The 15679-nt window shown below is 37.7% G+C and overlaps 1 protein-coding gene across 5 annotated transcripts in view; it reads right to left on the minus strand.

Moving 5' to 3' along the window:
• Positions 1-15679, minus strand: part of Unc80 (unc-80 homolog, NALCN channel complex subunit) — a 174854-nt gene that overhangs the window by 106474 nt on the left and 52701 nt on the right. For 3 of the 5 annotated variants that reach the window (XM_040753403.1, XM_040753402.1, XM_040753399.1), the window contains exons 19-22: positions 13035-13249; positions 11927-12033; positions 10772-10868; positions 7922-8094 (exon numbers count right to left, since the gene is read on the minus strand). In XM_040753403.1, the coding sequence (XP_040609337.1) occupies positions 7922-8094; positions 10772-10868; positions 11927-12033; positions 13035-13249 (592 nt within the window). The remainder of the gene's footprint in view (positions 1-7921; positions 8095-10771; positions 10869-11926; positions 12034-13034; positions 13250-15679) is intronic. The other 2 variants (XM_040753401.1, XM_040753400.1) reach the window with 1 other exon arrangement.

Raw genomic sequence — 15679 nt, forward strand, 5'->3', positions numbered from 1 at the left:
AGGCAGAAGCAGGTGGATTTCCAAAGAGAAACCCTGTCTCAGAAAAAAAAGAAATAAAAGTAAAAGAAATAGAGTAATAATATATAAATAAATAAGCCACGTAAAGATGGAAAATACACAGAAAGTCTGGATACTGTACGCTATTGTGTTTTTCAGTTTTTGCTTGCTCAGGAAGGAACTGCTACTAAAGTACACTTGATTATAAATGCTGCTAAATTAATCCAACTTACATCTTTTGAAAATACCTTGACTTCAAAATTTAAGTATAAGAATATGTTACTTGGGAAAGGAGATTTTACTTATGATTCTACAGAAAAAGAAAAAGCTTCTCTTTACAGAATGGTGTCAAATGTTTGGTATTGGTTATCCAATACCAAGTGGTCAGACCTGAAATCATATACACAAAGCAACACTAAATGGGCACAATTTATAGTGTGTACATGTATATACATACATACATACATGCATACATACAAACATATGTATATTCAAAGAAAAAGAGGCTTTCAGTTTGGCAGTGAGTGAGAGGGAATAGGAAATATGAGAGGTATTGGAGCGGGGAGACATGAGAGGGGCTAAAGGGAGAAGTGGGGAGGGAAAGTGTAATTATATATTTTTAAATTAAAAAATTAAAAACCAAAAGTTGACAACACTGGCCTGCCAAGGGATGTGCTGCTGGCATTTCTGAAACAGAAGTCAGTATATTAAAATATCTTTTTTCTTATTAATCTCTCTACCCAGGTGACCTTTCAGCTACTACAGCTGGGCAGAGTTTCTATTCCACTGTGTCTTAGTTTCATAGATCCAATTTACCTGGAAAATTGAACTACATTAAACTAATCTGTATGAATTAGAATCTCCAAACACAAAGGTTAAATAAATAGATGAACTATTAATGATTTCCAAAAATTACTCTGCTTGAATGAAAGGCAGAGTCTTTGGTGGCTACAGAATTTTCTAGTTAAAGTCATATGAAGTCATGACATTGTCACTGTACAGTCTGAATTTCTTGAACATTCTGCAACTAGAGCTAGAAAACTTCATGCATCCAGGCCCTTTCCTTTTTTTATTTTTGCTATTTTGCCTGGATTATGATAGTTATACATATTGAATGTTTCCTTTGTGAAGGTGAAGCAGAGAATTGGGATACTAAACCAAACAGCTGGGCTGTCTTGTTCCCGGGGACCTAGAAATATATTTACCGGGACACAACAGTTAATTGGAGGGTATAATTGCAATGCATTCCTTTCCCTCAGGGGCTATATCTTAGCTTGTTATATGAAAAGAAGCCTCAACAGATCCTGAAAATTGACATAACATTTCACAGGAACTACCTATTTTTTTGAAAGCTAAATATTTTATAATGGTCTTTGGGAAATCACATAATTTTTAGTGCCTTACAATAAAATATAAAGTGCATGCTAATGTGAAATATGTTTATTTAAAACCAGTGGGAATAAGCAGCTTTATGAGTCGCAGTATGTGTTAAAATTATCTGTCCCTGTCTCTCTGTCTCTCTGTATGTCTCTCTCTGTCTCTCTGTCTCTCTCTGTCTCTGTCTCTCTCTGTCTCTCTCACTCTCTGTCTCTCTCTCTCTCTCTCTCGGAGGGCATATGCTTCTGAGTCACTGTTTATTACTTTACTGGTATAGAATTATGTCCCTGACTGAGATCACTGGATAACAGACTCATTAATTGACAAGCTGCCTCTGCCCTTTTCAACAGTAGCTGTGGGTAGGCTGGGGCGGCATGATTGTTTAGCTAATAATCTGGATGGCTAGTCATTTTCACATTTACTCAAGTCATGGTCCTGTTTTACGTCAGTATTTTTAAAAACAAATGATGTCTTCTATTTCATATAATGGACGGAGTGGAAAGAGAAACTTCCTTTGGTTTAAAACACCTAATGATGCTAGAAAAAATTTACTTTTGGTTGTATTTTTATTTCTATGGTGAGATAGAAGACCACAAAAGATAAGTAGACAGTACAATCATGGGGCAGGGATGGGATGAGTTAGAAATATTTGCCCTAATAGTTTTTGGTCCACTGGTTAAATAGCTAGTCTCAAGCTGGTGGGAGTCATGCTTCTATGTGAAGATAACTCTTTTTGCTTGTTTTGAGTTAAGGGTCTCATTAAGTAACCCAGACTGTGTATCCTGAATGCCATGATTATATGATTCTGTTGCCATCCATGGCTCTAAATTGACCTTTTAAAAATAAAAAATAGCACTGTGCTTGAAATTTAAAATCCAAAATATATGCTAAAACATATTAGTTGATGGTTTTTTTTTTGTTTTTTTCTTGTTTGTTTATGTCATCGCTACTGTCAACATTTGGGTTGAAGCATCACTGTTTTGTGGATGCCATACTATAAGTAAGATGTTTATCAGCATCTTTGATATCTGTTCATTAGATTCCAATAGTAATCTCCATGTGGTGAAAAATCTAGGATTCTTCAAACCTTGGGAAATACTCTATGATGGGCAGCCTTGTCCTTTAGTAAGAATGGTGGGATCAGGACTGGAGAGACAGCTCAGCAGTTAAACGACCTAGTTACTTTTCCAGAGGACTTGGGCTTGATTCTAGAACCTAAATTGCAGTTCACAACCATCTGTAACTTCAGTCCCAGAGAATCCACCATCATGTTTTAGCCTCTGCAGGTCTTAACCATGCACATGGTACATAGATATACATGCAGGCAAAATGCCCATACACATAAATTAAGTTAAATAATGACCATGGGCTGGGACTAACTTGAAAGAGAGACAGTGAAGTGAATGTGATATCTGAACATTTTCTAGGACACATTATCAAGAGTGACAAAGAAATGAAATAGAAGAGGTTGTCAAGGTCAGGGGGTAAAATTAGACCTGCATGTGCCTGCAATGTCCAGAAGGAAGGAGAAAATGTGAGGATCAAAGAGACATCACCTGAGAATTTTCCAGAATACAGATAATATGCCAAGTGCACAATTTAGAGGCTTCATGAACCTCTACTAGAATATGGCAGAAGCATTTTAGTGAAACTGTAAACTATCAACAAAAGCTGGAAGATATTAAAGGTGAGTGGATTAGGGTCAGCCTCAGTTACTGATTGCCAGCCACAAATGAGGAGATGGTTCGCTGCAAAAACAGAACATCAATCAGTATTGGCACTACCTGCAATAATTTTTTGGTTTGTTGGATTCATTTTTTGTTTGTTTGTTTGTTTTGAGGTAGACTGTATAGCTCTGGCTGTCCTGAAGCTCACTATGTAGATCAGGCTGACCTCAAGCGCACAGAGATCTGTCTGCCTCTACCTCCCAAGTGCTGGGTTTCAAGCTGTGCACCCATACTACTTGCTTACAATCTTATAAAATTAGCCATGAAAACTAAATAATTCTTTGGTGAAGGACAAAGAGACAAACTAAATTATTCATCAAGTCTATGTAAGGACATCTTAAACCTTGTGTTGAAATACAAAGTTAGTCACTTTGGGGGCACCAGACTGTTAAAAAAAATGTTGAAAACAAGTCAAAATTGTAAGCAAGAATACAGGCTAGTACGAACTTCCATTATACAGTTGGCACCTGTGCAGATTTCTTGCAATTACTATGAAATATGGGTTTTTACATCAAATGCAAAATTATAATCAGAATTGAATTCTTTTGTATACCTAGGAAACTATTCTGAATCAGGGCCCATGTGACAATAACATTTATGGAAGCATCATTCAGAAGTGCCAAAATTCTGAAAGAAAAAATAGAAATGCCTTGCTAAAATAAAATGAATTTACAACTTGTGCTATAGTTAATAAACTATTCTTCAGTGAAAATTAATGTAGTAGTACCAACTGCAACAGAAGAAACCCGACAATGAACAGAAAGGAATGCATGCCTTCACATCAAGTAATTTCAAAATCAGGTTAAAAAAAGAAAGCAAAACAAACAACATAATGAAGCAGTGGGTCTAGTAGGCACAGGCATGCCATTGGTAATAGAGTAGAAATCTTAAAACCACTGGGAATGTCCTATTTTGTGAGATATGTCATAGATATAACCCTAATATTTTCCCCCTAAATTCTACCTATTTGTAAGGTCAAATAACGGATGTGAATTAGATTTTCTCCAGTTACAAATGAAGGAGAGTTCTACAACCCAATGGATGGCAGGTGTTAATATTCATGAAAATGGCTACTAAAGTCAACTGACATCATTGGCGGTTGTATTCATGTTAATTAATTAGCCCCAAACTAGAAGTCACCATCTATAATATTACAAATTCTACCACATAAATAAGGATAGACTGTGAACACAGTAAACACATGTTTACCCAGACTGCGTTTTTCTCTTTTGCGCTGGTAGATCATACAACTTTAGTGTGAAAGGGATCCTTTTTGTACACATACCCTTAAAAAACAACACTACAGTTGTACTTGATGCATTTATACTAAAGAAAATGATTATGAGTAATAGCTTCATTGGCCTTAAGTCAATGACCTTTAATTTCATGCTTGTACTGATAATGGTAAGCGTATTTAAAAAAACAAACTTTCTGATTTTGGAGAAAAAAATGCCAATTTGAAAAAAAGTCACATTTAGATTGTGTGATCAGTTCAGCAATGAGATAAAAATTATGTTTTAATACAAAATTCAATGTAAGTCATACATGAAAACAATAGCAAAACATAGTTCAAAAGAGGTAGGATAAAATCGACTATAATATAATTCTGAACCCAGTTCACATTTCCACTTCTGTCCTGAACTACTTGATAAAAAGCAGAATTGATATCTCTGTCTTGATCTGTATATCTGCACCTGCATGCCTGTCTTTGTCTATGCATGTATCTGTATATCTATGCCTCCATGCATGCATGCATACATGTATGTATATATCTACCATCTGTTATCTATCTCTACCTAGCTTAAAGTCCATCCCCTATGCATATCTGTTAATATCTATTAACTTACCTATATTTTCTATATCATTGTTTCCATATTCATAGCTATATCATATATATGACTAACACTACAAATGAATTCAAAGACATATTAAAATATTATAAAACGGAGGCCTTCACTCAAAATAAGAATCAGTTGGATTAGATACTGGGAAAAAAACAAACACAGAGGGAAAATCTGTGAACACAAGAGTAATCTTGAGGAACTCATTACCTAGATCTATATTGACAAATTACAGTTGTCATACCAAATGTCACTTTAACTCAGGAACACAAATATGTACTGACACATTCCTTTCTCTCAGCTGGCTTGTCAGCATTTACTAGCAAATTCAGGTTCTCCTCTTTTTCACAATTATGGAATGAGTTGCTAACATTTGGGGATCACACCATAGCTTGATCCTTTTGATCTTAAACCAACAAGATGATGTGGAAGTGTTCTATAAATTGTCTGTAGAATGAAACTTGACATTACTAACCTCCACTACCCCTTCTGCCAGCCTCCATCTCCCAATCCTCCTTCGCCTCTACTCTTTTTCCTCGATCACCTTCATCACCACTGCCTGTATTCAAATCAATCGGTCATTGCCATCACTTAATAATGGATACTCTTGGTCTTCTTTAAACTTTGACTGATTCTGACATCTGGGATTTGGGTTTCTGAACTTGGACACAGTGCTTGGTCTTTAATAGAATAAAAGACACCCAGGTATGAAAAGCTCTCCTAATCCCACCCACCCACTGTTCCAGGGCTGCACGTTTGCTCCCAGTACACATTGTTACTGATGAAGAGTGTATTTCCTCCCCCATCCTACACATGCCACTCCATCAGTGTGCTGCCACACTTGTCTCTGCTTGGGGTCAAAAAGATATTAATCATGCCCTTAACTCTACTTTTTCTGTTATTTACCATGGAATTCATGAGATTATGAGGAACAAACATTGCTAGAGGAGGTTCCGTAGGGAAAGGAGAAAAAGAGAATCCAGTGATCTGGGAACACTCCAGTCATAGCTTTACATTTAGGGACATGAAAAAAAATTCTAGTTGCTATGTTTTAGTTCAATCCAGTGGTAGGACTCACATCCTGGAAATGAATATCATCTATTTGTGGCTGGGAACTCCTGTGCCACATTTCTTTAGAAATTAAGGGGTACAGCAATGGGAAATCAGGCAGGCACAGAATAATTTTAAAGACAGCAAATGAAACTCCATCACCTAGAAAATGTAAATATCAAATTGATCATCAATATTGTAATTAAAATTGTCTTGATTCAGAAGCGAGCATTAATTTGTTCCAGTGAGATTCTTCTTCAAATCCCCCAGAGTGTTCCTCTTGTGACAAGCCATGTGTTTCTGCAGGCCCACGTATCTTAATATAAATGCTAAGAGTTTTCCACATGGGAACCAAGCGTGAACGGGTTCCTTCTGGTTTTCCATCATCAATGAATATAAATGAAGTAATTCCAGTTTCCTGATGAGTCTCCTTGCTAGGGATAACACATTTATTGAGTTGGAGTTCTTAAGTTTTTATAAATCAGTTCTGTGGGAAATCCATTAATTTCCTGATATGCATGTTAAAATTTGTCTATAACTGTGCTTTTCATGGGAGAAGTTTTCATGACTTTCATCCAAATCTAAGAGAATCAATATTACCAAATGTTAAGAATCATTGGTTTGGAGAATGAATGTTGTGTGAATACTCAAAATTGAAAATATTTCAGGTTTTCCTATTATGAATTTATCGTGTAGTCTTACAATAAGAAACATCCTAAAGGATCGGAAGCTTTTTCAATCATTAAAAAAGTATTCATAACTTATTTGATTATAGGGCACATACATATATTTTCAATTTGATTTATTTAAATAATTGCTTGACAGAGAAAGCATATGGTGTTGCTATAATAGTCCTGAATGGAGTTAGAAGAGTCTGCTCTGATCCCAGTTTTAGCACCAATTAGCATATGACCTTGATCAAAGTCACCTGAGTTGTCAGAGCTTTTGAAATTCTTAAATTCTTAAAGTGGCTTTACACCATTTTTATTAAGAATCAACATAATAGAGTACAGAATATAGGTTCTCTGGGGACAGAAGATAGGCCTGAGCCCCAGTCTATCCTTTGCTGGATCTCTACCACTGGGCTATAAACTGGTCTTTCTGGTTCCAGGATTGTCCTGTGGAAATTTACTAGGCATGCCATAGATTATCAATCATTAGCCTTAGGCTGTGACACTCACTTAGAAGACTACATGGCTAGACACAGAAAGTCTTTGGAAGTTAAACAAAACTTGATTCTTAAGCTAAGTTTTGCATCTTGTGGCTGCTAGTACTATAGGCGTGGCACAGAGGAAGACCTCAATGAATGAATGCCTGTAAAATTATTTAGGTATTACATGCCAAGTATTTTGTAGCCGATACACAACTTTAATCCCAGTACTCGGTAGGGCAGAGGAAGGCAGATCCCTCAGTTTGAGGATATCTTGGTCTACATAGAGAGTTCTAGGCTAGCCAGAAATACACAGTAAGACTCTGTTTCAAAAACAAACAACCCCAGGAATGAATACATGAAAATGTAAGACTATTATACTGTTGGTATATTGCAGGCACTGTGTTGGGACTCTTCTATTTAGCATCTCATTTGATTCTTTCATTAACCCTGGGAAGAAGGTTCAGTAGCAGCATTTGCCTTCATTTTACAGTTATTGGGCTAACAAATGTCAGGTTGATTTTCCACCTCAGGCATCCTAAGTTGGAATGTTTTCACATACTTATGATCACACTGTTAACATATGTTATCTCCTATAGATCTATTATTTCCACCTTTTATTTACTTCTCTTACCTTACCATCTTTCTTCCCCTTTTGATATTAACTCTAATAAAACTAAACAGGGGTTTTATTAGAGTTAGAGTTAGGAATAGGGATTCACGCTTTCCTCCATTGCTAGCATGAATGGGAATAAGGGTGGGGAAATTCTGTGACTTACTAGGTCCAAGGCAGCAGCTAAGATGGATGCATCGGGAATTGTCCCTGGCTCACAGCAGTTGAGCAGAAACTGAAAACGTTTCATGCCTTGTCGGATTGCTCCCAGATTCACCACGTTTTTGCTTTTTCCACCATCTTGGTTGGGAGAAAGGTGATCATCGAAACTCTGGCAACCTGCAAGGGTTGGGTCATTGTGAAAGGATAGAGGAAAATGGATTATAAACTCATATCAAAGTCACACCCATGTTTTTTCTGTACTGTTGGCCTGAACCACCCTTTGCCCTTCCTCTGATCCTCTAAGATGCTTTCTATGAACACATTTTGACTTGAATTAGTTGGTTACATGTAACAGATAAAAATTCAAGATTTTCACCAAACGACTTCAATGTAGGCTCTGATTACTTTGCTACTGTATCTCTAAGCTGGTAAATGAAATTGGCATATTTGAAATAAGGAAAATTAGGAGCATAAGTTTTAGATTTATATTTGAAGAAGAGAGTGCAGGGAAATCAAAGGAAATGACAACAATCCAAAGATGGTATTTTCATCTCTTCCATGAAGGAGAATAGTCTACAAATGTGAAAGTTCAGTGCCTTTGTCATTTATGGCAGCTATAATGAAATAGCATGGGCCAGCTAACTTTCAAACCACTAATATCTGCCTCTCATATCTCTGTGGTCTATAAGTCTGATCTTGGGTTGAAGTACAGTCAGTTCTTTCTGATTTGTTTATGTACTCAAATGGCCTTTTCTTGTATGAGCACAGAAATAACTCATCTCTCTTCTCTATAAGAGTGCTAAAACCCAATCATAGTCATGTTACCTCATGATATCTTCTATACATTGAATATCTACCTAATCACCTTCCCAAAGCACCATTTCCAAACATTACCACATTGTGAGTTGGAAGTTCATAACATGAACTTGTATAAATGCAAACATTTGATCTACAGCACATGGAAATCTGTAGCATATGGAAAACATTCACTAACCAGGAGCATTTCCCACCCCACACTCTTGGATTTATGCTGCAGGTGCCTCAAGTTGACAGACTAGTGTGTAGAAAGAAGTTAGAGATATGGTCACAGCAAGTCAGGTGACATTGGGCTAGCATGGCACAGAGCTCAGGACACACCTTAGCTTCATTATCAAAAAGCAAACAGAGAAACATTGTCGTTATGATGCTGCTGGCTCTGAACACTAGGGCTTGTCTCTGAAATTCCGAAAGAAGTGGGTAGAGTGTGAACAAGTTGAAATGGTGAAGATGACAAAAACCTGGGCTGTCAGATAGAGCTTGAGAGGGGTTTTCCCCTTTCTTCTTCAGTACTGAGAATCAAATCTAAATCCTCATCTATTACACAAGTGTTCTACAACAGACCAAAACTTTCAGCTTAGGAGGACACTTGAAAACCTATGTAAAAACTTGATGTCTGCTCTAAATTGCAAAAGAGACAGTTAAGTGGATAGGATGATTTTTGTGATGTAAATAAGCTTAAGAAACACCATGCCTTCATGATGAACATATCACAGTGAACTAGGTAACAATAAACTTACACTTTTGATATTATCATAAAGATATCAAGGAGATCATTTTTGGTAAAGTTTGATGATACTTTTGTAATGGGATGAGAACATAATTCATAGATTATTAGAAAATTAATGGCATGGTTTGTTGAAAAGCTATGTCCACAAATTATTAATTAAGCAGATTCAACTAAATAACATTAGCGGCTGCAATTTTATCTTTTTCTTGCTCAGTAATAAACTGGTTAACTTAGATAAAAGCATGAAAACCTGTATCTCTTCAGATGGATCATCGAAGTCCAGTTATGAAAAAAAGATACATAATTCAAACTGGTTTTGAATTTGTCCTTTAATTTTCCCTTGGAAAAGTGATCTAACTGCATTCCATATAAGCCTTATGAAGTGGAGAGTCCATAGTGACTACATCAAAGCATATTATGATATTCATTGATAGAAAGATGAACTAGAAAAAAACTGATCAATACAAACAGTTATGTGATGAGAACACTGATCATGTATTTTAAGTTCATACATTTGCTATATCCATGGCTTAGTTATACTATTGGCTACACTGATTAATTTCAAATTCGGCCTGCTATAGTCCATCTAAGCTCTAGAGTTTACAATGCTCACCATCTACCATGCAAACACAGAAAAAGGAGTCAGGATGTGTAAGAACCAGAGATGCTTCTATGAAATAAAAACTAAAGAAACCAAAGACATTTAGTCAAAAGTGATCAAAGGAGAGAACAGGAAATGAGTAGGAGGGGGTTACGGCATTATGTGTAGTTGTGTGTGTGTGTGGTTAGATGTCATCACTCGGACAAACCATCAAGTTTGTGGGCAAATATATTTTCAGATTATAAAGAAAGATTTCCTAACAATTAAAGCTGTCTGGCTCTGGAACAAACTGCTTTGTAAAGTTGAACACTCCCCCTCAGTGGAAGTACGGAGAGGGAGGGTGGCCACCTGTCAGCCACGCGATGAACAGAACTCTGAAGCCGAGTGGTGGGTGGATAGCAGGTCCTGTGACTCTCAGTTTCTAGCAAAGACAAGAGGCCATGTCTTATTCTCTGCACACTCAGTGCCCACCAGGGGGTGAGAATCACAGTAACATTTCCACAAATGTCTCTCCTACAAAACTGATAATAAAGAAGCTATAGATAGCAGTGAACGACACATTAAAGAACAAAGGAAAAGACAAAGCAAATAGAAAATGACCATTTTCTTTTAGAAAGACACGTCTTTAGAAAAAAAAAAGAAACAGCAGTTAATTTAAGCAACTGAAAAGAAATGGTGAGTGGGATCCTTAGGCTGTTGACATTTACCAAGACGCTTGAAGAAATTCTCCTCCTCTTCCCGGCCATTCTCCATCCCACTCCCTGGTCCACCTTCAGAAAGCTTTACAGCACTGGTGAACTTGACCTGGGGAGGAAAGGAAAGACATTCACCAGCCAGTCATAGAGTTGTATCAGCCCTTTGTTTGAAAAGTAAATTGTTTAGGGTATGAAAATGACTTTGTTCTCTGGCTTCCACATCGAGTAAGTGCTGTCATGTCCCCATGTCCCAAAAGAGATGCCACTGTACCTTCAGGCACAAGCAATGCCAGGTAAGACATCAGAAGTTGAATATGAAAATAAGTTAGTAAACAACTCAGGCATGTGTAGAGTTAATTCAGATAAAGTCCAAACTGAATGCCATATTCATCCTTCATGAACTCAACCATGAAAAATGACTAGACTGACTTAAAATTATAAATTAATTTATAGTATAATATTTCCCCTACTCTCCCTTCCTGTCTTCCTCCCTCCCTTCCCCCCTATACCTCTTCTTCCCCTTCTCCTTCTTTCCTCACTCTCCTAGAACTGATTGTAGGAACTGACACATGCTAGGCAAGTGCTCTGTCCCAGGGCTACATCCCTAGCCTACTTGTTGACTTGTTATCTTGAGTTAGAAACTCACTAAATTGCTCAGGCTAGTCTTGAGCTCATTCTATAGCCCAGGTTTGGCTTGAATTTAAGATTCTGATACTAACCTATCAAGGTACCATCAGACCTGGCCCTATGTCTCTTTTAAAGCTTTAATATATCTTCATGATTTTGACTTCAGGTCAACTCAGTAAGACTTAAGTAATAGCACAGAAAGGAAGCCAGAGCAGGTAGACTCCAATAATTGTCTGATATTTTTGCAAAAAAGGGGGATATACATAAGAATTTAAATTATTTTCTTAATTTCTATCACTCTGCTATATCCTTTATATAGACATATAGATATTGCTATAGATATTTACTGCATCTTTCCTTATTTTCATTCTTATGGTAGTTTACTACAGAAATATTTTAGTTTCCACTGCGTGTCTAATTTCTGAACTTGTTAAACTCCAAGGTTCCTGTAACTTTCTATGCATTTCCTATTCTTCAGCCGCAATAGTTTTTAATCAGTGACCCTGGAGTCCACTTCTTCACAAGTAATGTCCTATTTACCTTGGAGCTTTGCCTGATGAAAGACAGGCGATCCACAGAGCTAATGTCCAGGAGGTCCTCTACACCATCTGCCAGGCCAGAGAGGGAGGATCGCTTCAGCCAGTTTCCTAGTTAATGATATTTTGAAAAATTAAGCTGTTATAGCAATTGCTTTCAAATGGATTAAACAAAAATGCCAGCATGTACTGAACTAGCAATGAAAGTCACATGGCTCTAATATAAATAGAAGCAAAAACAAGTTGTTTTCGGTACACATGTTTTGCATCAAAATGTCCAGTGTTGAACTATAAAATTGCATGGGCACATTAAGTGCAGGACAAATAGACCTGGTCCTTTCCACTGCAGGTAACCACAACCCATCCACCTATGCCAGACAAGGGTTCCATATCTCTTGAAAGCCTATACAGTTTACCTCCTAAACAGTTCTCAAATCTATGTCTCTGGTTTTGCTTAACACACAATCTAAATGCTCATTTGTTTATTCCTGGGCCACTAGGCAGCTTTTTGTTGGATTCTCTTATTGACTAATATTCTCCCCAATGCAATTGTCTTTTATATGGTTCATACACTTACATTATTCTGTTCTCCCTAACACTTTGGTACATGAGGGCCCTGGTAAACAGTCATCCTAACTTGCTTGGGATCTGGCGTGCTCTTCTGCTACAGTGAGTCAGCCATTTTCCCACTTAACTGGTTCTTTCCAGTTCCTCCCAGCCTGCTATCTTGCCCATTACCCTTGGACTCTTCTCATTCTTTTCTTTTTAGCAGGCAGATTTTAAAGTCTGTTCTCCTCATTCCTTTGCCTAGGTCAGGCTTCGTTGTCTGCGTTCATAGCACTACATTATTTTTCCTTTGGGTGGCTCTTACTCAAACTCTGCAAACCCAAGAGCTGTGTATTTTGCACACAGCAGAGGCATGTAGTGGGCATCTGGGAAATAACTGCATTTAGCCGACTCTGAATGAACTAAATGCAAGGGTGTCAGCTGAGGGCGCACTGCTTGACAGTTTCTTTTGCAGCCCCCCCCCCCCACATGCCATGATCTATCTCAATTGCTCATTGATTTGATGACATGATAATAAGAGAATACATAAATAAATACAGACATACTTTTACCTATGGGGAGTTTCAACTTCTTTCGCAGGGATATTCTGCGGGATCGTGAGCGGGCACGCCGGTCCGAGGTGTTCCCTGAGTGGGCTGTGGTACATTCCGAAGTGTCCTGCTCTGATTGGCTGCTGGTGTCACTTGCTGCGCTTTGGGATTTGAACATCTTGCGCCAGAAATCTTTCCGTCCGAGATTGCCCCCTTGCATTTGTTCATCACTACAGAGAAGTAGAGTAAAGAGTTAAATAACATCCAACAGCTCAGTATCCTCTCGACTCACAGCTATGGTTTTTAGGCAGATCGTGTAGAATGTTTTTTAGTGGTCTGGGTAGGAAAAGAGTGGGAGACAGATTGGAAGTCTGGAGACCACGGTTGACTCTAAGATCTCCCTGGAAACATTGTTGTCTCAGCGACCAACTGGAAGTGATCATTGTTTTCCACTTTAATAAAAAGGCTAAATGTTATTGTAGATGTGTCCACTTATCCTATGAGTCATAATAGCAGATGCACTTAAAATGCCAGGTAATATTTAACTTTTTTTTTTAGTTTTCTACTTTTTATTTTTATTCTTTTTTATTTAAATTAGAAACAAGCTTGTTTTACATGTCAATCCCAGTTCCCTCTCCCTCTCCTCCTCCCCTGCCCTCCATGAACGCCCATCCCATCCCCTTTCAGCTTCCTAGGGAGGGTGAGGACTTCCATGGGGGATCTTCAAAGTCTGTCATATCATTTGGAGCAGGGCCTAGACCCTCCCCCATCTGTCTAGGCTGAGAGAGTATCCCTCTATGTGGAATGGGTTCCCAAAGTCCATTTGTACACTAGGGATAAATACTGATCCACTACCAGAGGCACCATAGAAACATTTAACTTTTTAAAAAACACTGACTCTTGGGCAGTGTCCCACCCCTCACCACAACACAGTATCATATTGATGTCCAAAAAACTCTCAAAAATACTTCCATGAATTAATGAATGAATGACTGAAATTTTATCACCATGCTCAGGGAATACATCATTCTACAGCCAATTAAGTTGAAGAAAGTTATCAAGTGTAAAAGTGAAAATATAGGTTCAATCCAAAGGGGTAAGTCAGAAGACCAGAAAGAAGGCTTTCAATTAGAAAAAAAAGACTAATACTGTGCAGAACTTTATGTTGTAACAACAACAGTAATAATAAGGTAAAATTCCATTTTTAATCCACTAAATTAGCAGAGATTAAGGTGGCTTGAAGAAAAAAACAATGTCCTACCTTACTGCCATAGAGAGATAAAAATACCTTGGTATTTTTGGAACATTTATGTTCTATGCAACAAGATATCTTTTTGACCGAGAAATTCAATTTCTAAAAAGTATTATCAAGGAAAAGATGGAATTGTACACTAAGACATGAAAAGGTATAGGTGATCATGTGTCTGGGTGTGAATGTAGATACATGGGACTAGGATAAATATAGGTTAATTTTCTTTGGGGAGAAGTCACTTACATGAAAAACCGATGACTCACAAGTTCCAGCTCCAAGGATCCATACCCAGCTGCTCTCTGTAACCCGACCAGAACCAAGAGAAGGCAAGCCTGTCCCGTTTGGGCACGGCCACAGGTGAGGCTGGTTAGATCTCTTACTACATGTGTATTTGCATGTGCACGCTCAAAAATGTTCACAGACTAAAATGCAAAATGTTTTCAGAGGTATCTTTAGCAGTAGTATTTTGATTTTTCAACTTCCTTTGCATAGTTCTCTATGTTTTCCACATTTTCCATCTTGAACAGCATGCATTGTTGTTGTAGTTTGGAAAGAAATGATGCTAGAATATGTTCTAGAGGTGTGATGACACTTATTTATGGGTTTTTATGTAACTTTTATTTACAAGTTTGCGGGTAGAATGCTGAATTGATCCAAAAACTGACAATATTGTGTAATTCGATCATCATCAGGAGATGGATGAGGATTCAGATCTCATCTCTCAAATGCCAGCAAAGTACTTTGTATTTTAAGTTCTTCCAAACTATGGCATTTCATTTATGAAGAGGTACATATTTAAAATGGATTTTTAGAATTGACTGGTCTGTTACTTAGGAGGGCAACACTGTGTGCCAAGCCATTCTTACCTTCCTGGAAGGAGAGGCATGATGGTGAAAGTCTGTCTAATGCCATAATGAAAAGAACCTTCCATATTCGGGGAAGCCATCATTTGTGACCCTCTCAAAGAAACAGCCACATCAGCAGCAAGGAGCAGCAGAAAAACCATCACATTAAACCATTCCTAGAATTGCTGACTCAGTGTGTTGAGAATAAGAAGCATCAGGATGAATGGGGCGGGAGGGAGAGAAACAGGGTAGGGAGGAGGAGTCAGGGTTAGCAGAAGGACTTCTCAGTTTTTTCTGGGCTAAACAAAGGGTGTTTAGTGTGCTCACTTCCTGGGCCCATTGAAGTGACAGAAAAGTTCCATCTTTGAAGATTCATGATGCTATTCCAAGCAGAAATATTAATGGCAAGGCACATTAAAACAGACATATGCCAAATGTAGAGGAATTTGGTGTGTCTACAGAACACCGAACAAAGAGAATATTTGGAGTTCTAAAAAATAAAATAAAAACAAAAATAAAAAACAAACGTGTGTTAGCATAGCCAATTTTATTTTTAAAATCCA

The sequence above is a fragment of the Mesocricetus auratus genome, unplaced genomic scaffold (genome assembly GCF_017639785.1).
Source record: "Mesocricetus auratus isolate SY011 unplaced genomic scaffold, BCM_Maur_2.0 Super-Scaffold_100010, whole genome shotgun sequence".
NCBI lineage: Eukaryota > Metazoa > Chordata > Mammalia > Rodentia > Cricetidae > Mesocricetus > Mesocricetus auratus.